Source organism: Toxotes jaculatrix, chromosome 1, assembly GCF_017976425.1.
Source record: "Toxotes jaculatrix isolate fToxJac2 chromosome 1, fToxJac2.pri, whole genome shotgun sequence".
Lineage (NCBI taxonomy): Eukaryota > Metazoa > Chordata > Actinopteri > Toxotidae > Toxotes > Toxotes jaculatrix.
Window position 1 is genome coordinate 15,150,806 of NC_054394.1, and position 25,579 is coordinate 15,176,384.

General features: G+C 31.6%; 1 protein-coding gene across 2 annotated transcripts in view; it reads left to right on the plus strand.

The window, feature by feature from the left end:
• Nucleotides 1-25,579, plus strand: part of rps6ka2 (ribosomal protein S6 kinase, polypeptide 2) — a 46,953-nt gene that overhangs the window by 9,826 nt on the left and 11,548 nt on the right. For both annotated transcript variants that reach the window (XM_041039635.1, XM_041039644.1), the window contains 8 exons: nt 482-552; nt 1,058-1,146; nt 1,566-1,630; nt 3,711-3,813; nt 3,979-4,124; nt 5,204-5,326; nt 5,888-5,977; nt 6,162-6,320. In XM_041039635.1, the coding sequence (XP_040895569.1) occupies nt 482-552; nt 1,058-1,146; nt 1,566-1,630; nt 3,711-3,813; nt 3,979-4,124; nt 5,204-5,326; nt 5,888-5,977; nt 6,162-6,320 (846 nt within the window). The remainder of the gene's footprint in view (nt 1-481; nt 553-1,057; nt 1,147-1,565; nt 1,631-3,710; nt 3,814-3,978; nt 4,125-5,203; nt 5,327-5,887; nt 5,978-6,161; nt 6,321-25,579) is intronic.

Consider the following 25,579-nt stretch of genomic DNA (forward strand, 5'->3'; position numbering starts at 1 on the left):
CTACATCAAAGCACCAGTGAAAGGTGTCACCCCTATCTGCCCTTGGCAAGTACTATGACTATACAAAATATTAAAACAAACAAAAGAAAAACAAAGCCAAACATGTCAAAATACTGCCTCTGAACTATACAGATTTTTGATAACTAAAGGAGAACATTTTCTGGTATTTTGATAATGTATATTTCTAGTATATACTAGTATCCAATCTATAACGAATGATGTTGCTTCCTACCATGAAATTTGTTGTTGAACACTACATATATTATTTTGAATACTTGGACAATGGCTCTCTGTTTTAGACTGATGCAAGATTCATTGGTTGATACCTTAAAATGAAAAGAAAAATTTGTGAACAGTTTGCAGAAACAGTCATCGGATTATTTGCAAATGCATTATGATCTTTAACTAGATCTTCTTTATCCCTGCCGTATTTTTCTATTTTCGCTCACGTGTCTGACTGTTGTTAACATCTGTTTTTCAGTTTGAGATGTTGACAGGATCATTACCATTCCAAGGAAAAGATCGTAAGGAAACAATGGCGCTTATTCTAAAGTAAGACCAATTCAAACTACTATTTATAGTTGCTGTTATTCTTAAAGCCCTTTATTTATGACTAACTCTTATAGATGTTTTAAGTTGCTAAGTTTTAAAGTGTTTAACAATATTTTTTTCATGTGTTACTGATGCGTCATCAGTGTCTTGTTCTTAGTTCTGCTGTGTGATGTAACTGGGGTTTTTTATAGGATGTTATTGTGTCACGCTTAAATTCTTTCCTCATATTTTCTGATCAGCTTCCTCTTTCTCTCTTTTCTATGTTCTATGTTCTTTCTCATAATATTCTAAATGATAATTCAATTCTCAGTTATAGTTCATTCAAGATAAGCTGCACATACAAACCTTCAATTATCAATTTACGCTACATTTGAAGAAACAGAATAATGAAGTTGTTCATATGAAAACAATTAAACTGATCCAATACTGAAAACAGTGTTGATACATCACAGCATTATGAAACATCTAAAAGAGGATAAACCTGTTTCTCATGTTGTCTGTACAGGGCTAAGCTGGGAATGCCACAGTTCCTCAGTCCTGAAGTGCAGAGTTTATTAAGAGCACTCTTCAAGAGGAACCCTGCTAATCGACTAGGTACTATATACATAAGCCTTGCACCAAGCAAAAGTGTTTTTAGAATAATGGCGAGGCATCTGCATTTTTGTGCCTCTTTGGATTACCAATTATTCCAGTCAGTACTTACATGGCGAGCTACAACATGCGAGGGTCAGTAAGGCTGCACATGATAACAGCAGCCTAAAATCAAATCAGGAGACGGTTAACATGGGACACTTCACACATGGGACCTGAGGATTAAAATACCATATAACCTCATCCTGATGTGGTAAAATAAAATTCCACCAATCAGTCCTGTTCATAGCACACAGTAAAATGTCACAAGACCGTCTGACTGTATTCATGCTCCCTGTATGTTGTTGTTTTTTTTCAGTTTTTAATTAATATGAAACAATGAAACCATTCTCCCAATCTGCCTCTGTCTGTGTGACTGATAGGTGCAGGACCAGAAGGAGTGGAAGAAATAAAAAGACATCGCTTCTTTGCATCAATAGACTGGAATGTAAGTGCAATTGATGAAGAATATTCTGCATTCAACATAATTTTAAGATGTCCAGTGCTTTTGTTTTTCAGGGAAGGACTCTTTTTTTTTCTTTTTTTTTTGACAATGGTACTGTTCACTTGATTTAGGCACTTGTGTAGTCACTATTTTTTTTACATGCACGTATGCCCACCACAGTTGTGGAAACGATCCACCCTGGTTTCTCACACATCTGAGTCACATTATGGTGACTAACGTTGTTGTGTTCAACCACTTCCTCAAGAGATACCCACAATCATGAATCATTAAACATCCTTAGTATGAGATTTTGCTTAGTGGCAAAATCCCCAACTTCTGTTCCTGTATGTCTTGCCCAACTTTATTGTAACTAATCCTCTTATCTATAATAACCTTTCTCACAGAAAGTTTGCTCATGCGTAAATGTTCTGGCTACAAACATTACCTGTGCTATCATTATCTAACCTTGACATTAACTCCTTGGACGTGCGCTGCTTAAAAGGGATCATTCTTTGAACTGTCAGCACTCTTGCCTAAAGCTTCTATTTAAGAAGGCTGTCAAACATCACTGAATCATGCTCTGAGACTCCGTTTGTCTGAAAGCTGTTCTTGCAGCCACTGGGTTACATGAAAATAACATTCATGCGGCAAAAGCCTTCTGCTGCTTATCCCTAAAAGGAGCTGTTAAGGGCAACTCAGCAATCTCGACGCTGGTGAAATGCAAAGCACTTACGTAACTACTGTACATCCTATACGGGATAGTTTCAGGTTATCAAAGCAACAGACCTTGCTTTCAAAAAGTGTACATACAAGAAGTGAGACTGTGAACAGGGTGTTAAAGACGGAACCTCCTACGCACCACACAGCTCGCTAGCTGGCCTTATTTATCGTTCTGAGGCACATTCACAGTTTACAGGCTTATTTCATCTTATTAGTAATAATCAAGATGATATTTGATAGTATGCCAATAAAAGAAAAATGAGAAGGAAGACATCACAAGTATGTCTCAAAGGACTGAGGAAGACTGATCCCTTTATTTAGCTTTAAGCTTTATCAACCTAGACGTACACAGCAAAACTGCTGATCGTGACTTTGCCTGAGTTAGAGAAAGGTTTTGTTTTCTATAAAATCAGTTTTGATAACCATAAATCTCAGAAAAGTAATCACTACCATTTTGTTTGACTGATTGTGACCATGCCCCCTGCATATATCCGTACTGAACCACAAATTATTTCTAAGCACTCATGATCACACTGATGCACCCATTGTTTTTGTATGAGAGAAGGTTTTTGATTCTTGCTTATCTGCTGTTGTGAGTAGTGATGCACTCATTTCTAACAAAATCCACCATTATCTGCTTTTTATTCTCACTAATCTCTGCACTCACCACTGGCTCTCACTGTAGTCCTCGCTACATTACTACCAACTCGCTTCCTGCCAAACACAACGTTTTCCTATTTACAGATGGTGTCGCTGGCTTGATGTGACAAGCTATCAGTAAGAGGCTTACGTTCTCCTCCACACTATGCTAATTAAATCACTGTGCGGCATCATGCAGTCTGATTCCTCTCTGCATCATTATAATCATCGTGTTCATCAGAATCTTATTTGATTTTTTTTTCCCTCTGTAATACCCCAGTCTTTTCATTAATGTTTTCATCTTTGAGGTATTTCTCTCATAAAGGTTACATAACTGACTAAACCGGCAACACCTCGCCCTCTCAGCAGCTGTGCATCACAGCAAATGTTCATTGCAAATCAAATAGCAAATAAGAGTGTGCATGAGTGGTAACACTCTCATAATAAATAAAGCTTTAACAATCCTTTTTTTTTTCTCAGTCGGTGGCTTCTGTTATAGTTATTTAAGTTGTTAACAACTGACATTACAAAGGTGACACCTGCAGGCCACACTTAGTAATACAATTCTGTAAATTAAAAAAAAAATTGTGTGAATTAACTGTGTGCTGTTAATTATGGGCATAGGACAGTTTTCACCTGGCATCACAAAACATTACACATAATAGAGGAGTAAGTTTCACATTATATTGTCCTGGAAATTTACAACAACTGTTGTTTTCTGTAGAAGTTGTACAGGAAGGAAGTGAGGCCTCCTTTCAAACCAACCGTCGGAAGACCTGAAGACACTTTTCATTTTGACCCTGAGTTCACCTCCAGAACACCGACTGGTAACTAAAACATAAACAAATTAATATTTAAGTATACATGTTAGATAGAAGAAGATGGAAGGGGACTTAAATAATAAAAAAAAGTGTAATTTTCCATTTTCCGTACCTTAGAAATCACAAAAAACTATTGTTAATGTTTTTATCTTTGTGTCTTTGCATATCCAGATTCTCCAGGCATCCCTCCCAGTGCAAACACACACCAGCTGTTTCGCGGTTTCAGCTTTGTTGCAACTAACCAAAATCAGGAACCCAGTGTTGCTACAGTGGCGCCTTCTCGTCAGGAGGTGAACAACATCGACCCCATAGCACAGGTATATGTCTAAGGAAACAGCTCATGTTCCTCCTGAATGTACAGCTAAAAAATGATGACATTCACACACTTATTAGATAACAAATTAACTGTGTAAATAAACCACTGAATTGATCACTCTTTTATGACTTAAGTGGCACATAAACAAACTAAATAATAATTAGGCATGGACCGATCCACATTTTTTCACTTCCGATCCGATCCCAATACATGAATTTGGATATCTGCCGATACCGATACTATTCCTATACCAGTGCTCTGTTTGCTTTACTATTATTTATTATTGTTAATTTAACATGATGCTGTAATAAATCTTCTCTACAGGTAAGTATGATATGTACCAATGTATGCATGTATGTCCCAAAAGGCAACTTGAGGTAAGTATAAGGTCAGAAAAGAAAGTCAGAAAAATAGGAAATCCTGTTGACAGTCAATATTTATTAAATTCAAGAGATACCCATAAAGGGCAGCCTTCTCTTACACCACCCCTCTCCAAATAAAATAGAAATAAAAAGGGCTGCTTGATTTGATCAGCACAAATTAAGTATACTGGCTCTTGTAGCAGAAACAAATCAAGGCTTTTCAAATCTCAAACATCCCGAGGGGCGGAAGCTCGCGGTTCATTTTCTTCCTGCTGTACCTAGAAGGGACATAAGTCTGTGAGTAATATATTGTTGGTGTGTGAAGTACCTGTATGACTTACCTGTTATGGTGTCCCGCTTTGGTTTGTCGTTTGAGAGTAAAAGTTAATAGCGCGACGGAGCTTCCGCTCCTCGGTACAACGGCTTTGCAATCTGCAGGATTGATCGGAAATTTCCGATCCGTGAAATATGTTGGTATCGGAACCCAATACCGATACTGGTTTGGATCAGCCCCATCCCGAAAAATAATTAAGAGGCTATTTAATGATGCTGACTTTTCTGAACATTAGCCCCATGAATCACTGTCAGGTACTAAGTTACTGCAGCAACTGACTGAACAAAGCATTTACCCATGCACCTAATATATGATTCTGACACATACACCGAATGTAATGGTAAAAATGTACTGAGTGTATCTGATTATTTGTGTTGCCTGTAGCATCTCCGTGGTGATGTGGCCTTCAGTGATGTTTACGAGCTGAAGGAAGAAGTCGGACAGACTGCGACTTCTGTCTACAGAAGATGTCTGCACAGGGTTACTGCTGTGGAGTATTCAGTGAAGGTAGTGGACACTAAATCTCTTATGAAATACACAGATGTTGCCTAAGCTTTGCAGCTTGGGTCTGTACCATGAATTTGGTACGAGGTAGAGCATCTTATTGTGGACAGTAACTCAACAGTAATATTCTATCATATTGTGAGTGTACATCACTATCTAAGGAAAACTAAGTATCTTCAACTTTGGTGATTTTTAACCTTTCAAGAATTGAATTGTTTTTCTTCTTAAGCAAAATAAAGCACTTAAAACCCATTAGATTATCTGAAAAAAAATCACACAAAACTGTAAACAAGGCCATTTTTCTTAGCTCATGAAGAGCTATTTGGTTTATACATGGTTTTCACAAAGGGCAACAAAGATCACATGTAATGTTTTAAGCATTTCAGGAAAATTTAAAACAGAAGAAGTTTGACATAAAACCAGCAAAATAGCCGTGCATATCCTGGATGACTGAAGCATTATCCAAACATGTTTTGTGCACACTGACCATGTCTATTTAACATTTAGAAGTTGCAATTGAGTGTCTTTTCACAATATGTATGTGTGATTCTGTGTTTTTGTCAGATTATTGACAGAGCAAGGAAAGATCCATCAGAAGAGATTGAGATTCTGCTGAGATACGGACAGCATCCAAATATTATTACCCTGAAGGATGTAAGTGTAACACACCCACCCCTTATGTAATACAACTTTGTGCTGTCATGTCAAAATGCAAACCCACTGAGATCTTGGTTACTGCATTGTAAAGTATTAAAATATATTGTCTGCTGAATTTTCCTTCAGCATTTTTATAACAGTTTTACATGTCTCATTCCTCTGTGTCCATTTTTACCCATAGGTGTTTGACGACGGCCAGTGTGTGTACCTGGTTCAGGATTTACTGAGAGGAAACGAGCTGCTGGACAGAGCTCTAACGGTGCCAAATTTTACAGAGAGAGACGCATCAGACATCATCTGCACACTGGCCAAGACTGTGGAATATTTACACTCACTGGGGGTAAGACAGAGGGACAGGAGGCCAAAAGATATTTGTATAAACCCTTAACACAGGACTTCTTGATATGATTATTAGGGATAGGGCCGATCCGATCCAGTATCAGGTTCCGATACCAACATAATTCACGGATCGGAAATTTCCGATCCAACCCACAGAGATTTCCGATCCATGAACCATGTCTGTGCTTTAAAGTTGTATGCTGAAATGATTCCACAAGTGATTCCCTGTCGGCTGCTCTGCTAACTGGCTGCAAAATGTGGAAAGGGTTTTCTGAACTAGTGATGTGTTGGTCACGAATGAAACGGCTCTTAGAGCCGGCTCTTTGAAGTGAACGACAGGAGCTGGCTCCTGATTGGCCTGTGTTTGCACTGACTAGAGAGGGGAGGGACGGCAGTTACACTCGCAGCAGCAGTAACACATGAACAGGTGAGCAGAAATGGCAGAGAGATAGAGAGCCAGGGGCTACAAGAAAAGACAACATTGACGCATTAGAAAGGTGTAGTTAAGAAAATGAGTGACAAATGATAATACAAAGGCAGAGTGTAGAGTCTGCCATAAAAGAATTTCATATAGAGCTGGCTCAACAAACAACCTGCAAAAGCATCTGAGAATTGTTTGTTTAAAATTTGTTTAAAAGAAAAAAGCTGAAAGTTTAATATTGTTAAAAGTTGAATTGTAAATAATTGTTTTTTTGTATTTTTTATCATTTATTTTTATGTGGAGTAAACGAAGGCATATTTATATAATAAACATATATAAATTTTAAAAAAATACATTAGTAATATATTTTGAACATATTTTTACATTATTGTTGATAATAAATTAAATAGTATGGCCTCAAAATATGCCAAAAGACGTCATAGTATAGTAAGGCTTCAAAATAGGCGAAAAAAGGTCATGCTTTAGTATGGCCTCAAAATGTGCCAAAAAAATCATTTTATAGTAAGGCTTCAAAATAGGTAAAAAAAAAAAAAAAGTCATACTTTAGTATGGCCTCAAAATGTCATAAAAATGGTCATAGTATAGTAAGGCGTCAAAATCGGCCAAAAAAAGTCAAAAAAATTTTTAGCCTCAAAATGTCATAAAAGTGGTAATAGTATAGTAAGGCTTCAAAATCGGCCAAAAAAAGTCAAAAAAATTGTTATCCTCTGAATATCATAAAAATGGTCATAGTACAGTAAGGCGTCAAAATCAGCCAAAAAAAGTCATTTTTTAAAACGGCCTCAAAATGTCATAAAAATGGTCATAGTATAGTAAGGCGTCAAAATTTGTAAAAATTGTTTCAAATTTTTAAGAATTTTTTGAACATTTTTTTTGCCTCAAAATGTCATAAAAATGGTCATAGTATAGTAAGGTGTCAAAATCATCCAAAAAAAGGCAAAAAATTTTTTGACCTCAAAATGTCACAAAAAACGTTATACTATAGTAAGGCGTCAAAATCGTCCAAAAAAAGTCATACATTTTTTTTACCTCAAAATGTCATAAAAAACGTCATAGTATAGTAAGGCGTCAAAGTCCTCCAAAAAAAGTCAACATTTTTTTTGACCTCAAAATGTCACAAAAAACGTCATACTATAGTAAGGCGTAAAAATTGCCCAAAAAAAGATAAAAAAAAATTTTGACCTCAAAATGTCACAAAAAAGTCATACTATAGTAAGGCGTCAAAATCGGCAAAAAAAGTCAAAAAAATTTTTGACCTCAAAATATCATAAAAACGTCATACTATGGTAAGGCGTCAAAATCGGCCAAAAATGTAAAAAAAAATTTTGACCTCAAAATTTCCCAAAAAACGTCATAGTATAGTTAGGCGTCAAAATCGTCCAAAAAAAGTAAAAAAAAATTTTGACCTCAATTTGTCATAAAAACGTCATACTATAGTAAGGCGTCAAAATCGGCCAAAAAAAGTCCAAAAATTTTTTGACCTCAAATGTCACAAAAAACATCATACTATAGTAAGGCGTCAAAATCATCCAAAAAAAGTCAAATTTTTTTTTGACCCCAAATGTCACAAAAAAGTCATAGTATAGTAAGGCGTCAAAATCATCCAAAAATAGTCAAAATTATTTTTGACCTCGAAATGTCACAAAAAACGTCATACTATAGTAAGGCGTCAAAATCGGCCAAAAATATTCAAAAATTTTTTTGACCTCAAAATGTCACAAAAAACGTCATACTATAGTAAGGTGTCAACATCGGCCAAAAAAAGTCAAAAATTTTTTTGACCTGAAAATGTCAAAGAAAACGTCATACTATAGTAAGGCGTCAAAATCGGCCAAAAAAAGTCAAAAAAAATTTTGACCTCAAAATGTCAAAAAAAACGTCATACTATAGTAAGGCGTTTTTTTCGGCCAAGAGAAGTCAAAATTTTTTTCAACCTCAAAATGTCATAAAAAACGTCATAGTATAGAAAGGCGTTTTTTGGGACAAAAAAAGTCAAAATTTTTTTCACCCTCAAAATGTCATAAAAAACGTCATAGTATAATAAAGCATCAAAATTGGAAAAAAAAAGTCCAAAAAAATTTTTTTCGACCTCAAAATGTCATAAAAAACGTCATAGTATAGTAAGGCGTTTTTTTCGGGCAAAAAAAGTCAAAATTTTTTTCGACCTCAAAATGTCATAAAAAACGTCATAGTATAGTAAGGCGTTTTTTTCGGGCAAAAAAAGTCTAAATTTTTTTCGACCTCAAAATGTCATAAAAAACGTCATAGTATAGTAAGGCGTTTTTTTCGGGCAAAAAAAGTCAAAATTTTTTTCGACCTCAAAATGTCATAAAAAACGTCATAGTATAGTAAGGCGTCAAAATCGGTGAAAAAAAGTCAAAAAATTTTTTCAACCTCAAAATGTCATAAAAAACGTCATAGTATAGTAAGGCGTTTTTTTCGGCCAAAAAAGGTCAAAATTTTTTTCGACCTCAAAATGTCATAAAAAACATAGTATAGTAAGGCGTCAAAATTGGCCAAAAAAAGTCCAAAAAAATTTTGACCTCAAAATGTCAAAAAAAACGTCATACTATAGTAAGGCGTTTTTTTCGGCCAAGAGAAGTCAAACATTTTTTCAACCTCAAAATGTCATAAAAAACGTCATAGTATAGAAAAGCGTTTTTTTGGGACAAAAAAAGTCAAAATTTTTTTCACCCTCAAAATGTCATAAAAAGGTCATAGTATAGTAAGGCGTTTTTTTCGGGCAAAAAAAGTCAACATTTTTTTCGACCTCAAAATGTCATAAAAAACGTCATAGTATAGTAAGGCGTTTTTTTGGGGCAAAAAAAGTCAAAATTTTTTTCGACCTCAAAATGTCATAAAAAACGTCATAGTATAGTAAGGCGTCAAAATCGGACAAAAAAAGTCAAAATTTTTTTCGATCTCAAAATGTCATAAAAAACGTCATAGTATAGTAAGGCGTCAAAATCGGACAAAGAAAGTCAAAATTTTTTTCGACCTCAAAATGTCATAAAAAACGTCATAGTATAGAAAGGCGTTTTTTGGGACAAAAAAAGTCAAAATTTTTTTCACCCTCAAAATGTCATAAAAAACGTCATAGTATAGTAAAGCATCAAAATTGGAAAAAAAAAGTCCAAAAAAATTTTTGACCTCAAAATGTCATAAAAAACGTCATAGTATAGTAAGGCGTTTTTTTGGGGCAAAAAAAGTCAAAATTTTTTTCGACCTCAAAATGTCATAAAAAACGTCATAGTATAGAAAGGCGTTTTTTTTGGGCAAAAAAAGTCAAATTTTTTTTCGACCTCAAAATGTCATAAAAAACGTCATAGTATAGTAAGGCGTCAAAATCGGACAAAAAAAGTCAAAATTTTTTTCGATCTCAAAATGTCATAAAAAACGTCATAGTATAGTAAGACGTCAAAATCGGTGAAAAAAAGTCAAAATTTTTTTCAACCTCAAAATGTCATAAAAAACGTCGTAGTATAGTAAGGCGTTTTTTTCGGGCAAAAAAAGTCAAAATTTTTTTCGACCTCAAAATGTCATAAAAAACGTCATAGTATAGTAAGGCGTCAAAATCGGTGAAAAAAAGTCAAAAAATTTTTTCAACCTCAAAATGTCATAAAAAACGTTATAGTATAGTAAGACGTTTTTTTCGGCCAAAAAAGGTCAAAATTTTTTTCGACCTCAAAATGTCATAAAAAACATAGTATAGTAAGGCGTCAAAATTGGCCAAAAAAAGTCCAAAAAAATTTTGACCTCAAAATGTCAAAAAAAACGTCATACTATAGTAAGGTGTTTTTTTCGGCCAAGAGAAGTCAAAAATTTTTTCAACCTCAAAATGTCATAAAAAACGTCATAGTATAGAAAAGCGTTTTTTTGGGACAAAAAAAGTCAAAATTTTTTTCACCCTCAAAATGTCATAAAAAGGTCATAGTATAGTAAAGCGTTTTTTTCGGGCAAAAAAAGTCAAAATTTTTTTCGACCTCAAAATGTCATAAAAAACGTCATAGTATAGTAAGGCGTTTTTTTGGGGCAAAAAAAGTCAAAATTTTTTTCGACCTCAAAATGTCATAAAAAACGTCATAGTATAGTAAGGCGTCAAAATCGGACAAAAAAAGTCAAAATTTTTTTCGATCTCAAAATGTCATAAAAAACGTCATAGTATAGTAAGGCGTCAAAATCGGACAAAAAAAGTCAAAATTTTTTTCGACCTCAAAATGTCATAAAAAACGTCATAGTATAGAAAGGCGTTTTTTGGGACAAAAAAAGTCAAACTTTTTTTCACCCTCAAAATGTCATAAAAAACGTCATAGTATAGTAAAGCATCAAAATTGGAAAAAAAAAGTCCAAAAAAATTTTTGACCTCAAAATGTCATAAAAAACGTCATAGTATAGTAAGGCGTTTTTTTGGGGCAAAAAAAGTCAAAATTTTTTTCGACCTCAAAATGTCATAAAAAACATCATAGTATAGTAAGGCGTTTTTTTCGGCCAAAAAAAGTCAAAAAATTTTTCGACCTCAAAATGTCATAAAAAACGTCATAGTATAGTAAGGCGTCAAAATCGGTGAAAAAAAGTCAAAAAATTTTTTCAACCTCAAAATGTCATAAAAAACGTCATAGTATAGTAAGGCGTTTTTTTCGGCCAAAAAAGGTCAAAATTTTTTTCAACCTCAAAATGTCATAAAAAACGTCATAGTATAGAAAGGCGTTTTTTTTGGGCAAAAAAAGTCAAATTTTTTTTCGACCTCAAAATGTCATAAAAAACGTCATAGTATAGTAAGGCGTCAAAATCGGACAAAAAAAGTCAAAAATTTTTTCGATCTCAAAATGTCATAAAAAACGTCATAGTATAGTAAGACGTCAAAATCGGTGAAAAAAAGTCAAAATTTTTTTCAACCTCAAAATGTCATAAAAAACGTCGTAGTATAGTAAGGCGTTTTTTTCGGGCAAAAAAAGTCAAAATTTTTTTCGACCTCAAAATGTCATAAAAAACGTCATAGTATAGTAAGGCGTCAAAATCGGTGAAAAAAAGTCAAAAAAATTTTTCAACCTCAAAATGTCATAAAAAACGTCATAGTATAGTAAGACGTTTTTTTCGGCCAAAAAAGGTCAAAATTTTTTTCGACCTCAAAATGTCATAAAAAACATAGTATAGTAAGGCGTCAAAATTGGCCAAAAAAAGTCCAAAAAAATTTTGACCTCAAAATGTCAAAAAAAACGTCATACTATAGTAAGGCGTTTTTTTCGGCCAAGAGAAGTCAAAAATTTTTTCAACCTCAAAATGTCATAAAAGACGTCATAGTATAGAAAAGCGTTTTTTTGGGACAAAAAAAGTCAAAATTTTTTTCACCCTCAAAATGTCATAAAAAGGTCATAGTATAGTAAGGCGTTTTTTTCGGGCAAAAAGAGTCAAAATTTTTTTCGACCTCAAAATGTCATAAAAAACGTCATAGTATAGTAAGGCGTTTTTTTGGGGCAAAAAAAGTCAAAAATTTTTTCGACCTCAAAATGTCATAAAAAACGTCATAGTATAGTAAGGCGTTTTTTTGGGACAAAAAAAGTCTAAATTTTTTTCGACCTCAAAATGTCATAAAAAACGTCATAGTATAGTAAGGCGTCAAAATCGGTGAAAAAAAGTCAAAATTTTTTTCGACCTCAAAATGTCATAAAAAACGTCATAGTATAGTAAGGCGTCAAAATCGGTGAAAAAAAGTCAAAAATTTTTTCGACCTCAAAATGTCATAAAAAACGTCATAGTATAGTAAGGCGTCAAAATCGGTGAAAAAAAGTCAAACATTTTTTTCAACCTCAAAATGTCATAAAAAACGTCATAGTATAGTAAGGAGTTTTTTTCGGGCAAAAAAAGTCAAAATTTTTTTCGACCTCAAAATGTCATAAAAACATCATAGTATAGTAAGGCGTTTTTTTCGGCCAAAAAAAGTCAACATTTTTTTCGACCTCAAAATGTCATAAAAAACGTCATAGTATAGTAAGGCGTTTTTTTCGGCCAAAAAAAGTCAAAATTTTTTTCGACCTCAAAATGTCATAAAAAACGTCATAGTATAGTAAGGCGTCAAAATCGGTGAAAAAAAGTCAAAAATTTTTTTCAACCTCAAAATGTCATAAAAAACGTCATAGTATAGTAAGGCGTTTTTTTCGGCCAAAAAAGGTCAAAATTTTTTTCGACCTCAAAATGTCATAAAAAACGTCATAGTATAGAAAGGCATTTTTTTCGGGCAAAAAAAGTCAAAAATTTTTTCGACCTCAAAATGTCATAAAAAACGTCATAGTATAGTAAGGCGTCAAAATCTGTGAAAAAAAGTCCAAATTTTTTTCGACCTCAAAATGTCAAAAAACGTCATAGTATAGTAAGGCGTTTTTTTCGGCCAAAAAAAGTCAAAATTTTTTTCGACCTCAAAATGTCATAAAAAACATCATAGTATAGTAAGGCGTTTTTTTCGGCCAAAAAAGGTCAAAATTTTTTTCGACCTCAAAATGTCATAAAAAACGTCATAGTAAAGAAAGGCATTTTTTCGGGCAAAAAAAGTCAAAAATTTTTTCGACCTCAAAATGTCACAAAAAACGTCATACTATATAAAGGCATTTTTTTCGGGCAAAAAAAGTCAAAATTTTTTTCGACCTCAAAATGTCATAAAAAACGTCATAGTATAGTAAGGCGTCAAAATCTATGAAAAAAAGTCAAAAATTTTTTCGACCTCAAAATGTCATAAAAAACGTCATAGTATAGTAAGGCGTCAAAATCGGTGAAAAAAAGTCAAAAATTTTTTTCAACCTCAAAATATCATAAAAAACGTCATAGTATAGTAAGGCGTTTTTTTCGGCCAAAAAAGGTCAAAATTTTTTTCGACCTCAAAATGTCATAAAAAACGTCATAGTATAGTAAGGCGTTTTTTTCGGGCAAAAAAAGTCAAAATTTTTTTCGACCTCAAAATGTCATAAAAAACGTCATAGTATAGTAAGGCGTTTTTTCCTGGCAAAAAAAGTCTAAATTTTTTTCGACCTCAAAATGTCATAAAAAACGTCATAGTATAGTAAGGCGTCAAAATCGGTGAAAAAAAGTCAAAATTTTTTTCGACCTCAAAATATCATAAAAAACGTCATAGTATAGTAAGGCGTTTTTTTCGGCCAAAAAAAGTCAAAATTTTTTTCAACCTCAAAATGTCATAAAAAACGTCATAGTATAGTAAGGCGTCAAAATCGGTGAAAAAAAGTCAAAATTTTTTTCGACCTCAAAATGTCATAAAAAACGTCATAGTATAGTAAGGCGTTTTTTTTTCGGGCAAAAAAAGTCAAAATTTTTTTCGACCTCAAAATGTCATAAAAAACGTCATAGTATAGTAAGGCGTCAAAATCGGTCAAAAAAAGTCAAAATTTTTTTCGGCCTCAAAATGTCATAAAAACATCATAGTATAGTAAGGCGTTTTTTTCGGCCAAAAAAAGTCAAAATTTTTTTCGACCTCAAAATGTCATAAAAAACGTCATAGTATAGTAAGGCGTTTTTTTCGGCGAAAAAAAGTCAAAATTTTTTTCGACCTCAAAATGTCATAAAAAACGTCATAGTATAGTAAGGCGTCAAAATCGGTGAAAAAAAGTCAAAAATTTTTTTCAACCTCAAAATATCATAAAAAACGTCATAGTATAGTAAGGCGTTTTTTTCGGCCAAAAAAGGTCAAAATTTTTTTCGACCTCAAAATGTCATAAAAAACGTCATAGTATAGAAAGGCATTTTTTTCGGGCAAAAAAAGTCAAAAATTTTTTCGACCTCAAAATGTCATAAAAAACGTCATAGTATAGTAAGGCGTCAAAATCTGAAAAAAAGTCAAAATTTTTTTCGACCTCAAAATGTCATAAAAAACGTCATAGTATAGTAAGACGTATTTTTCGGGCAAAAAAAGTCAAAATTTTTTTCGACCTCAAAATGTCATAAAAAACATCATAGTATAGTAAGGCGTTTTTTTCGGCCAAAAAAAGTCAAAATTTTTTTTGGCCTCAAAATGTCATAAAACTGGACATAGTATAGTAAGGCGTCAAAATCGGCCAAAAAAAGTAAAAAATTTTTTTGGCCTCAAAATGACATAAAAATGGTCATAGTATAGTAGGGCGTCAAAAACGGCCAAAAAAAGTCCAATTTTTTTTTGGCCTCAAAATTTCATAAAATTGGTCATAGTATAGTAAGGCGTCAAAATCGGCCAAAAAAAGTCATTTTTAAGAACGGCCTCAAAATGTCATAAAAATGGTCTTAGTATAGTAAGGCGTCAAAATCGTCCAAAAAATGTCGAAATTTTTTTTGACCTCAAAATGTCATAAAAATGGTCATAGTATAGTAAAGCGTCAAAATCTGAAAAAAAGTAAAAATTTTTTTCGACCTCAAAATGTCATAAAAAACGTCATAGTATAGAAAGGCATTTTTTTCGGCCAAAAAAAGTCAAAATTTTTTTCGACCTCAAAATGTCATAAAAAACGTCATAGTATAGTAAGGCGTCAAAATCTGTGAAAAAAAAGTCAAACATTTTTTCGACCTCAAAATGTCATAAAAAACGTCATAGTATAGTAAAGCGTCAAAATCTGAAAAAAAGTCAAAATTTTTTTCGACCTCAAAATGTCATAAAAAACGTCATAGTATAGTAAGGCATTTTTTTCGGCCAAAAAAAGTCAACATTTTTTTCGACCTCAAAATGTCATAAAAAACGTCATAGTATAGTAAGGCGTTTTTTTCGGCCAAAAAAAGTCAAAATTTTTTTCGACCTCAAAATGTCATAAAAAACATCATAGTATAGTAAGGCGTTTTTTTCGGCCAAAAAAAGTCAAAATTTTTTTCGACCTCAAAATGTCATAAAAAACGTCATAGTATAGTAAGGCGTTTTTTTCGGCCAAAAAAAGTCAAAATTTTTTTCGACCTCAAAATGTCATAAAAAACGTCATAGTATAGTAAGGCGTCAAAATCGGCCAAAAAAAGTCAAATTTTTTTTTGGCCTCAAAATGTCATAAAAATGGTCATAGTATAGTAGGGCGTCAAAAACGGCCAAAAAAAGTCCAATTTTTTTTTGGCCTCAAAATTTCATAAAATTGGTCATAGTATAGTAAGGCGTCAAAATCGGCCAAAAAAAGTCATTTTTAAGAACGGCCTCAAAATGTCATAAAAATGGTCTTAGTATAGTAAGGCGTCAAAATCGGGCAAAAAAAGTAAAATTTTTAAAAAAAATTTTAACATTTTTTAAAAAATTTTTAACATTTTTTAAAAATTTTTTAACATTTTTTAAAAAATGTTAAAAATTTTTTGAAAAAATTTTAAAAAATTTTTGAAAAAATTTTAAAAATTTTTTGAAAAAATTTTTTCTCAAAATGTCATAAAAATGGTCATAGTATAGTAAGGCGTCAACATCGGCCGAATAAAGTCAAAATTTTTTTTAGCCTCAAAATGTCATAAAAAGGGTCATAGTATAGTAAGGCGTTTTTTTCGGCCAAAAAAAGTCAAAATTTTTTTCAACCTCAAAATGTCATAAAAAACGTCATAGTATAGTAAGGCGTCAAAATCGGTGAAAAAAAGTCAAAATTTTTTTCGACCTCAAAATGTCATAAAAAACGTCATAGTATAGTAAGGCGTTTTTTTCGGGCAAAAAAAGTCAAAATTTTTTTCGACCTCAAAATGTCATAAAAAACGTCATAGTATAGTAAGGCGTCAAAATCGGTCAAAAAAAGTCAAAATTTTTTTCGGCCTCAAAATGTCATAAAAACATCATAGTATAGTAAGGCGTCAAAATCGGTGAAAAAAAGTCAAAATTTTTTTCGACCTCAAAATGTCATAAAAAACGTCATAGTATAGTAAGGCGTTTTTTTCGGGCAAAAAAAGTCAAAATTTTTTTCGACCTCAAAATGTAATAAAAAACGTCATAGTATAGTAAGGCGTCAAAATCGGTCAAAAAAAGTCAAAATTTTTTTCGGCCTCAAAATGTCATAAAAACATCATAGTATAGTAAGGCGTTTTTTTCGGCCAAAAAAAGTCAAAATTTTTTTCGACCTCAAAATGTCATAAAAAACGTCATAGTATAGTAAGGCGTTTTTTTCGGCGAAAAAAAGTCAAAAATTTTTTCGACCTCAAAATGTCATAAAAAACGTCATAGTATAGTAAGGCGTCAAAATCTCTGAAAAAAAGTCAACATTTTTTTCGACCTCAAAATGTCATAAAAAACGTCATAGTATAGTAAGGCGTTTTTTTCGGCCAAAAAAGGTCAAAATTTTTTTCGACCTCAAAATGTCATAAAAAACGTCATAGTATAGAAAGGCATTTTTTTCGGGCAAAAAAAGTCAAAAATTTTTTCGACCTCAAAATGTCATAAAAAACGTCATAGTATAGTAAGGCGTCAAAATCTGTGAAAAAAAGTCAAAATTTTTTTCGACCTCAAAATGTCATAAAAAACGTCATAGTATAGTAAGGCGTTTTTTTCTGCCAAAAAAAGTCAAAATTTTTTTCGACCTCAAAATGTCATAAAAAACGTCATAGTATAGTAAGGCATTTTTTTCGGCCAAAAAAAGTCAAAATTTTTTTCGACCTCAAAATGTCATAAAAAACGTCATAGTATAGTAAGACGTATTTTTCGGCCAAAAAAAGTCAAAATTTTTTTCGACCTCAAAATGTCATAAAAAACATCATAGTATAGTAAGGCGTATTTTTCGGGCAAAAAAAGTCAAAATTTTTTTCGACCTCAAAATGTCATAAAAAACATCATAGTCTAGTAAGGCGTTTTTTTTGGCCAAAAAAAGTCAAAATTTTTTTCGACCTCAAAATGTCATAAAAAACGTCATAGTATAGTAAGGCGTTTTTTTCGGCCAAAAAAAGTCAAAATTTTTTTCGACCTCAAAATGTCATAAAAAACGTCATAGTATAGTAAGGCGTTTTTTTCGGCCAAAAAAAGTCAAAATTTTTTTCGACCTCAAAATGTCATAAAAAACGTCATAGTATAGTAAGGCGTTTTTTTCGGCCAAAAAAAGTCAAAATTTTTTTCGACCTCAAAATGTCATAAAAAACATCATAGTATAGTAAGGCGTTTTTTTCGGGCAAAAAAAGTCAAAATTTTTTTCGACCTCAAAATGTCATAAAAAACGTCATAGTATAGTAAGGCGTCAAAATCGGTGAAAAAAAGTCAAAAAATTTTTTCAACCTCAAAATGTCATAAAAAACGTCATAGTATAGTAAGGCGTTTTTTTCGGCCAAAAAAGGTCAAAATTTTTTTCGACCTCAAAATGTCATAAAAAACGTCATAGTATAGTAAGGCGTTTTTTCCGGGCAAAAAAAGTCTAAATTTTTTTCGACCTCAAAATGTCATAAAAAACGTCATAGTATAGTAAGGCGTCAAAATCGGTGAAAAAAAGTCAAAATTTTTTTCGACCTCAAAATATCATAAAAAACGTCATAGTATAGTAAGGCGTTTTTTTCGGCCAAAAAAAGTCAAAATTTTTTTCGACCTCAAAATGTCATAAAAAACGTCATAGTATAGTAAGGCATTTTTTTCGGCCAAAAAAAGTCAAAATTTTTTTCGACCTCAAAATGTCATAAAAAACGTCATAGTATAGTAAGACGTATTTTTCGGGCAAAAAAAGTCAAAATTTTTTTCGACCTCAAAATGTCATAAAAAACATCATAGTATAGTAAGGCGTTTTTTTCGGCCAAAAAAAGTCAAAATTTTTTTTGGCCTCAAAATGTCATAAAACTGGACATAGTATAGTAAGGCGTCAAAATCGGCCAAAAAAAGTAAAAAAATTTTTTGGCCTCAAAATGACATAAAAATGGTCATAGTATAGTAGGGCGTCAAAAACGGCCAAAAAAAGTCCAATTTTTTTTTGGCCTCAAAATTTCATAAAATTGGTCATAGTATAGTAAGGCGTCAAAATCGTCCAAAAAATGTCGAAATTTTTTTTGACCTCAAAATGTCATAAAAATGGTCATAGTATAGTAAGGCGTCAAAATCGGCCAAAAAAAGTCAAAAAATTTTTCGACCTCAAAATGTCATAAAAAACGTCATAGTATAGTAAAGCGTCAAAATCTGAAAAAAAGTCAAAATTTTTTTCGACCTCAAAATGTAATAAAAAACGTCATAGTATAGTAAGGCGTTTTTTTTGGCCAAAAAAAGTCAAAATTTTTTTCGACCTCAAAATGTCATAAAAAACGTCATAGTATAGTAAGGCGTTTTTTTCGGCCAAAAAAAGTCAAAATTTTTTTCGACCTCAAAATGTCATAAAAAACGTCATAGTATAGTAAGGCGTCAAAATCGGTGAAAAAAAGTCAAAATTTTTTTCGACCTCAAAATGTCATAAAAAACGTCATAGTATAGTAAGGCGTCAAAATCGGTGAAAAAAAGTCAAAAATTTTTTTCAACCTCAAAATGTCATAAAAAACGTCATAGTATACTAAGGAGTTTTTTTCGGGCAAAAAAAGTCAAAATTTTTTTCGACCTCAAAATGTCATAAAAAACATCATAGTATAGTAAGGCGTTTTTTTTGGCCAAAAAAAGTCAAAATTTTTTTCGACCTCAAAATGTCATAAAAAATGTCATAGTATAGTAAGGCGTTTTTTTCGGCCAAAAAAAGTCAAAAATTTTTTCGACCTCAAAATGTCATAAAAAACGTCATAGTATAGTAAGGCGTCAAAATCGGTGAAAAAAAGTCAAAAATTTTTTTCAACCTCAAAATGTCATAAAAAACGTCATAGTATAGTAAGGCGTTTTTTTCGGCCAAAAAAGGTCAAAATTTTTTTCGACCTCAAAATGTCATAAAAAACGTCATAGTATAGAAAGGCATTTTTTTCGGGCAAAAAAAGTCAAAATTTTTTTCGACCTCAAAATGTCATAAAAAACGTCATAGTATAGTAAGGCGTCAAAATCTGTGAAAAAAAAGTCAAACATTTTTTCGACCTCAAAATGTCATAAAAAACGTCATAGTATAGTAAAGCGTCAAAATCTGAAAAAAAGTCAAAATTTTTTTCGACCTCAAAATGTCATAAAAAACGTCATAGTATAGTAAGGCGTTTTTTTCGGCCAAAAAAAGTCAACATTTTTTTCGACCTCAAAATGTCATAAAAAACGTCATAGTATAGTAAGGCGTTTTTTTCGGGCAAAAAAAGTCAAAATTTTTTTCGACCTCAAAATATCATAAAAAACGTCATAGTATAGTAAGGCGTCAAAATCGGTCAAAAAAAGTCAAAATTTTTTTCGGCCTCAAAATGTCATAAAAACATCATAGTATAGTAAGGCGTTTTTTTCGGCCAAAAAAAGTCAAAATTTTTTTCGACCTCAAAATGTCATAAAAAACGTCATAGTATAGTAAGGCGTTTTTTTCGGCGAAAAAAAGTCAAAAATTTTTTCGACCTCAAAATGTCATAAAAAACGTCATAGTATAGTAAGGCGTCAAAATCTCTGAAAAAAAGTCAAAATTTTTTTCGACCTCAAAATGTCATAAAAAACGTCATAGTATAGTAAGGCGTTTTTTTCGGCCAAAAAAGGTCAAAATTTTTTTCGACCTCAAAATGTCATAAAAAACGTCATAGTATAGAAAGGCATTTTTTTCGGGCAAAAAAAGTCAAAAATTTTTTCGACCTCAAAATGTCATAAAAAACGTCATAGTATAGTAAGGCGTCAAAATCTGTGAAAAAAAGTCAAAATTTTTTTAGACCTCAAAATGTCATAAAAAACATCATAGTATAGTAAGGCGTATTTTTCGGGCAAAAAAAGTCAAAATTTTTTTCGACCTCAAAATGTCATAAAAAACATCATAGTATAGTAAGGCGTTTTTTTCGGCCAAAAAAAGTCAAAATTTTTTTCGACCTCAAAATGTCATAAAAAACGTCATAGTATAGTAAGGCGTTTTTTTCGGCCAAAAAAAGTCAAAATTTTTTTCGACCTCAAAATGTCATAAAAAACGTCATAGTATAGTAAGGCGTTTTTTTCGGCCAAAAAAAGTCAAAATTTTTTTCGACCTCAAAATGTCATAAAAAACGTCATAGTATAGTAAGGCGTTTTTTTTGGCCAAAAAAAGTCAAAATTTTTTTCGACCTCAAAATGTCATAAAAAACGTCATAGTATAGTAAGGCGTTTTTTTCGGCCAAAAAAAGTCAAAATTTTTTTCGACCTCAAAATGTCATAAAAAACGTCATAGTATAGTAAGGCGTCAAAATCGGTGAAAAAAAGTCAAAATTTTTTTCGACCTCAAAATGTCATAAAAAACGTCATAGTATAGTAAGGCGTTTTTTTCGGCCAAAAAAAGTCAAAATTTTTTTCGACCTCAAAATATCATAAAAAACGTCATAGTATAGTAAGGCGTTTTTTTCGGCCAAAAAAAGTTAAAATTTTTTTCAACCTCAAAATGTCATAAAAAACGTCATAGTATAGTAAGGTGTCAAAATCGGTGAAAAAAAGTCAAAATTTTTTTCGACCTCAAAATGTCATAAAAAACGTCATAGTATAGTAAGGCGTCAAAATCGGTGAAAAAAAGTCAAAATTTTTTTCGACCTCAAAATGTCATAAAAAACGTCATAGTATAGTAAGGCGTTTTTTTCGGCCAAAAAAAGTCAAAATTTTTTTCGACCTCAAAATGTCATAAAAAACATCATAGTATAGTAAGGCGTTTTTTTTGGCCAAAAAAAGTCAAAATTTTTTTCGACCTCAAAATGTCATAAAAAACGTCATAGTATAGTAAGGCGTTTTTTTCGGCCAAAAAAAGTCAAAAATTTTTTCGACCTCAAAATGTCATAAAAAACGTCATAGTATAGTAAGGCGTCAAAATCGGTGAAAAAAAGTCAAAAAATTTTTTCAACCTCAAAATGTCATAAAAAACGTCATAGTATAGTAAGGCGTCAAAATCGGTGAAAAAAAGTCAAAAAATTTTTTCAACCTCAAAATGTCATAAAAAACGTCATAGTATAGTAAGGAGTTTTTTTCGGGCAAAAAAAGTCAAAATTTTTTTCGACCTCAAAATGTCATAAAAAACATCATAGTATAGTAAGGCGTTTTTTTTGGCCAAAAAAAGTCAAAATTTTTTTCGACCTCAAAATGTCATAAAAAACGTCATAGTATAGTAAGGCGTCAAAATCAGTGAAAAAAAGTCAAAATTTTTTTCAACCTCAAAATGTCATAAAAAACGTCATAGTATAGTAAGGCGTTTTTTTCGGGCAAAAAAAGTCAAAAATTTTTTCGACCTCAAAATGTCATAAAAAACGTCATAGTATAGTAAGGCGTCAAAATCGGTGAAAAAAAGTCAAAAAATTTTTTCAACCTCAAAATGTCATAAAAAACGTCATAGTATAGTAAGGAGTTTTTTTCGGGCAAAAAAAGTCAAAATTTTTTTCGACCTCAAAATGTCATAAAAAACATCATAGTATAGTAAGGCGTTTTTTTTGGCCAAAAAAAGTCAAAATTTTTTTCGACCTCAAAATGTCATAAAAAATGTCATAGTATAGTAAGGCGTTTTTTTCGGCCAAAAAAAGTCAAAAATTTTTTCGACCTCAAAATGTCATAAAAAACGTCATAGTATAGTAAGGCGTCAAAATCGGTGAAAAAAAGTCAAAAATTTTTTTCAACCTCAAAATGTCATAAAAAACGTCATAGTATAGTAAGGCGTTTTTTTCGGCCAAAAAAGGTCAAAATTTTTTTCGACCTCAAAATGTCATAAAAAACGTCATAGTATAGAAAGGCATTTTTTTCGGGCAAAAAAAGTCAAAATTTTTTTCGACCTCAAAATGTCATAAAAAACGTCATAGTATAGTAAGGCGTCAAAATCTGTGAAAAAAAAGTCAAACATTTTTTCGACCTCAAAATGTCATAAAAAACGTCATAGTATAGTAAAGCGTCAAAATCTGAAAAAAAGTCAAAAATTTTTTCGACCTCAAAATGTCATAAAAAACGTCATAGTATAGTAAGGCGTTTTTTTCGGCCAAAAAAAGTCAACATTTTTTTCGACCTCAAAATGTCATAAAAAACGTCATAGTATAGTAAGGCGTTTTTTTCGGCCAAAAAAAGTCAAAAATTTTTTCGACCTCAAAATGTCATAAAAAACGTCATAGTATAGTAAGGCGTTTTTTTCGGCCAAAAAAAGTCAAAATTTTTTTCGACCTCAAAATGTCATAAAAAACGTCATAGTATAGTAAGGCGTCAACATCGGCCGAATAAAGTCAAAATTTTTTTTAGCCTCAAAATGTCATAAAAAGGGTCATAGTATAGTAAGGCGTTTTTTTCGGCCAAAAAAAGTCAACATTTTTTTCAACCTCAAAATGTCATAAAAAACGTCATAGTATAGTAAGGCGTCAAAATCGGTGAAAAAAAGTCAAAATTTTTTTCGACCTCAAAATGTCATAAAAAACGTCATAGTATAGTAAGGCGTTTTTTTCGGGCAAAAAAAGTCAAAATTTTTTTCGACCTCAAAATATCATAAAAAACGTCATAGTATAGTAAGGCGTTTTTTTCGGCCAAAAAAAGTTAAAATTTTTTTCAACCTCAAAATGTCATAAAAAACGTCATAGTATAGTAAGGTGTCAAAATCGGTGAAAAAAAGTCAAAATTTTTTTCGACCTCAAAATGTCATAAAAAACGTCATAGTATAGTAAGGCGTCAAAATCGGTCAAAAAAAGTCAAAATTTTTTTCGGCCTCAAAATGTCATAAAAACATCATAGTATAGTAAGGCGTTTTTTTCGGGCAAAAAAAGTCAAAAATTTTTTCGACCTCAAAATGTCATAAAAAACGTCATAGTATAGTAAGGCGTCAAAATCGGTGAAAAAAAGTCAAAATTTTTTTCGACCTCAAAATGTCATAAAAAACGTCATAGTATAGTAAGGCGTTTTTTTCGGCCAAAAAAAGTCAAAATTTTTTTCGACCTCAAAATGTCATAAAAAACATCATAGTATAGTAAGGCGTTTTTTTTGGCCAAAAAAAGTCAAAATTTTTTTCGACCTCAAAATGTCATAAAAAACGTCATAGTATAGTAAGGCGTTTTTTTCGGCCAAAAAAAGTCAAAAATTTTTTCGACCTCAAAATGTCATAAAAAACGTCATAGTATAGTAAGGCGTCAAAATCGGTGAAAAAAAGTCAAAAATTTTTTTCAACCTCAAAATGTCATAAAAAACGTCATAGTATAGTAAGGAGCTTTTTTCGGGCAGAAAAAGTCAAAAAAATTTTCGACCTCAAAATGTCATAAAAAACATCATAGTATAGTAAGGCGTTTTTTTCGGGCAAAAAAAGTCAAAATTTTTTTCGACCTCAAAATGTCATAAAAAACGTCATAGTATAGTAAGGCGTCAAAATCGGTGAAAAAAAGTCAAAAAATTTTTTCGACCTCAAAATGTCATAAAAAACGTCATAGTATAGTAAGGCGTTTTTTTCGGCCAAAAAAGGTCAAAATTTTTTTCGACCTCAAAATGTCATAAAAAACGTCATAGTATAGTAAGGCGTCAAAATCAGTGAAAAAAAGTCAAAATTTTTTTCAACCTCAAAATGTCATAAAAAAACGTCATAGTATAGTAAGGCGTTTTTTTCGGCCAAAAAAAGTCAAAATTTTTTTCGACCTCAAAATGTCATAAAAAACGTCATAGTATAGTAAGGCGTCAAAATCGGTGAAAAAAAGTCAAAATTTTTTTCGACCTCAAAATGTCATAAAAAACGTCATAGTATAGTAAGGCGTCAAAATCGGTGAAAAAAAGTCAAAAAATTTTTTCAACCTCAAAATGTCATAAAAAACGTCATAGTATAGTAAGGAGTTTTTTTCGGGCAAAAAAAGTCAAAATTTTTTTCGACCTCAAAATGTCATAAAAAACATCATAGTATAGTAAGGCGTTTTTTTTGGCCAAAAAAAGTCAAAATTTTTTTCGACCTCAAAATGTCATAAAAAACGTCATAGTATAGTAAAGCGTCAAAATCTGAAAAAAAGTCAAAAAAATTTTAACATTTTTTGAAAAAATTTTAAAAATTTTTTGAAAAAATTTTTAAATTTTTTTTTTAAATTTTTTAACATTTTTTAAAAATTTTTTAACATTTTTTAAAAAATGTAAAAAATTTTTTGAAAAAATTTTAAAAATTTTTTGAAAAAATTTTAAAAATTTTTTGAAAAAACTTTTTCTCAAAATGTCATAAAAATGGTCATAGTATAGTAAGGCATCAACATCGGCCGAATAAAGTCAAAATTTTTTTTAGCCTCAAAATGTCATAAAAAGGGTCATATTACAGTAAGGTGTCAAAATCGGCCAGAAAAAGTCATTTTTCACAACGGCCTCAAAATCTCATAAAAATGGTCATAGTATCGTAAGGCATTTTTTTTTACCTCAAAATGTCACAAAAAACTTCATACTATAGTAAGGCGTCAAAATCGGCCAAAAAAAGTCAAAAAAATTTTTGACCTCAAAATGTCACAAAAAACGTCATACTATAGTAAGGCGTCAAAATCGTCCAAAAAATGTCGAAATTTTTTTTGACCTCAAAATGTCATAAAAATGGTCATAGTATAGTAAGGCGTCAAAATCGGCCAAAAAAAGTCAAAAATTTTTTCGACCTCAAAATGTCATAAAAAACATCATAGTATAGTAAGGCGTTTTTTTAGGCCAAAAAAAGTCAAAATTTTTTTCGACCTCAAAATGTCATAAAAAACGTCATAGTATAGTAAGGCGTCAAAATCGGTGAAAAAAAGTCAAAATTTTTTTCGACCTCAAAATGTCATAAAAAACGTCATAGTATAGTAAGGCGTCAAAATCGGTGAAAAAAAGTCAAAAATTTTTTCGACCTCAAAATGTCATAAAAAACGTCATAGTATAGTAAGGCGTCAAA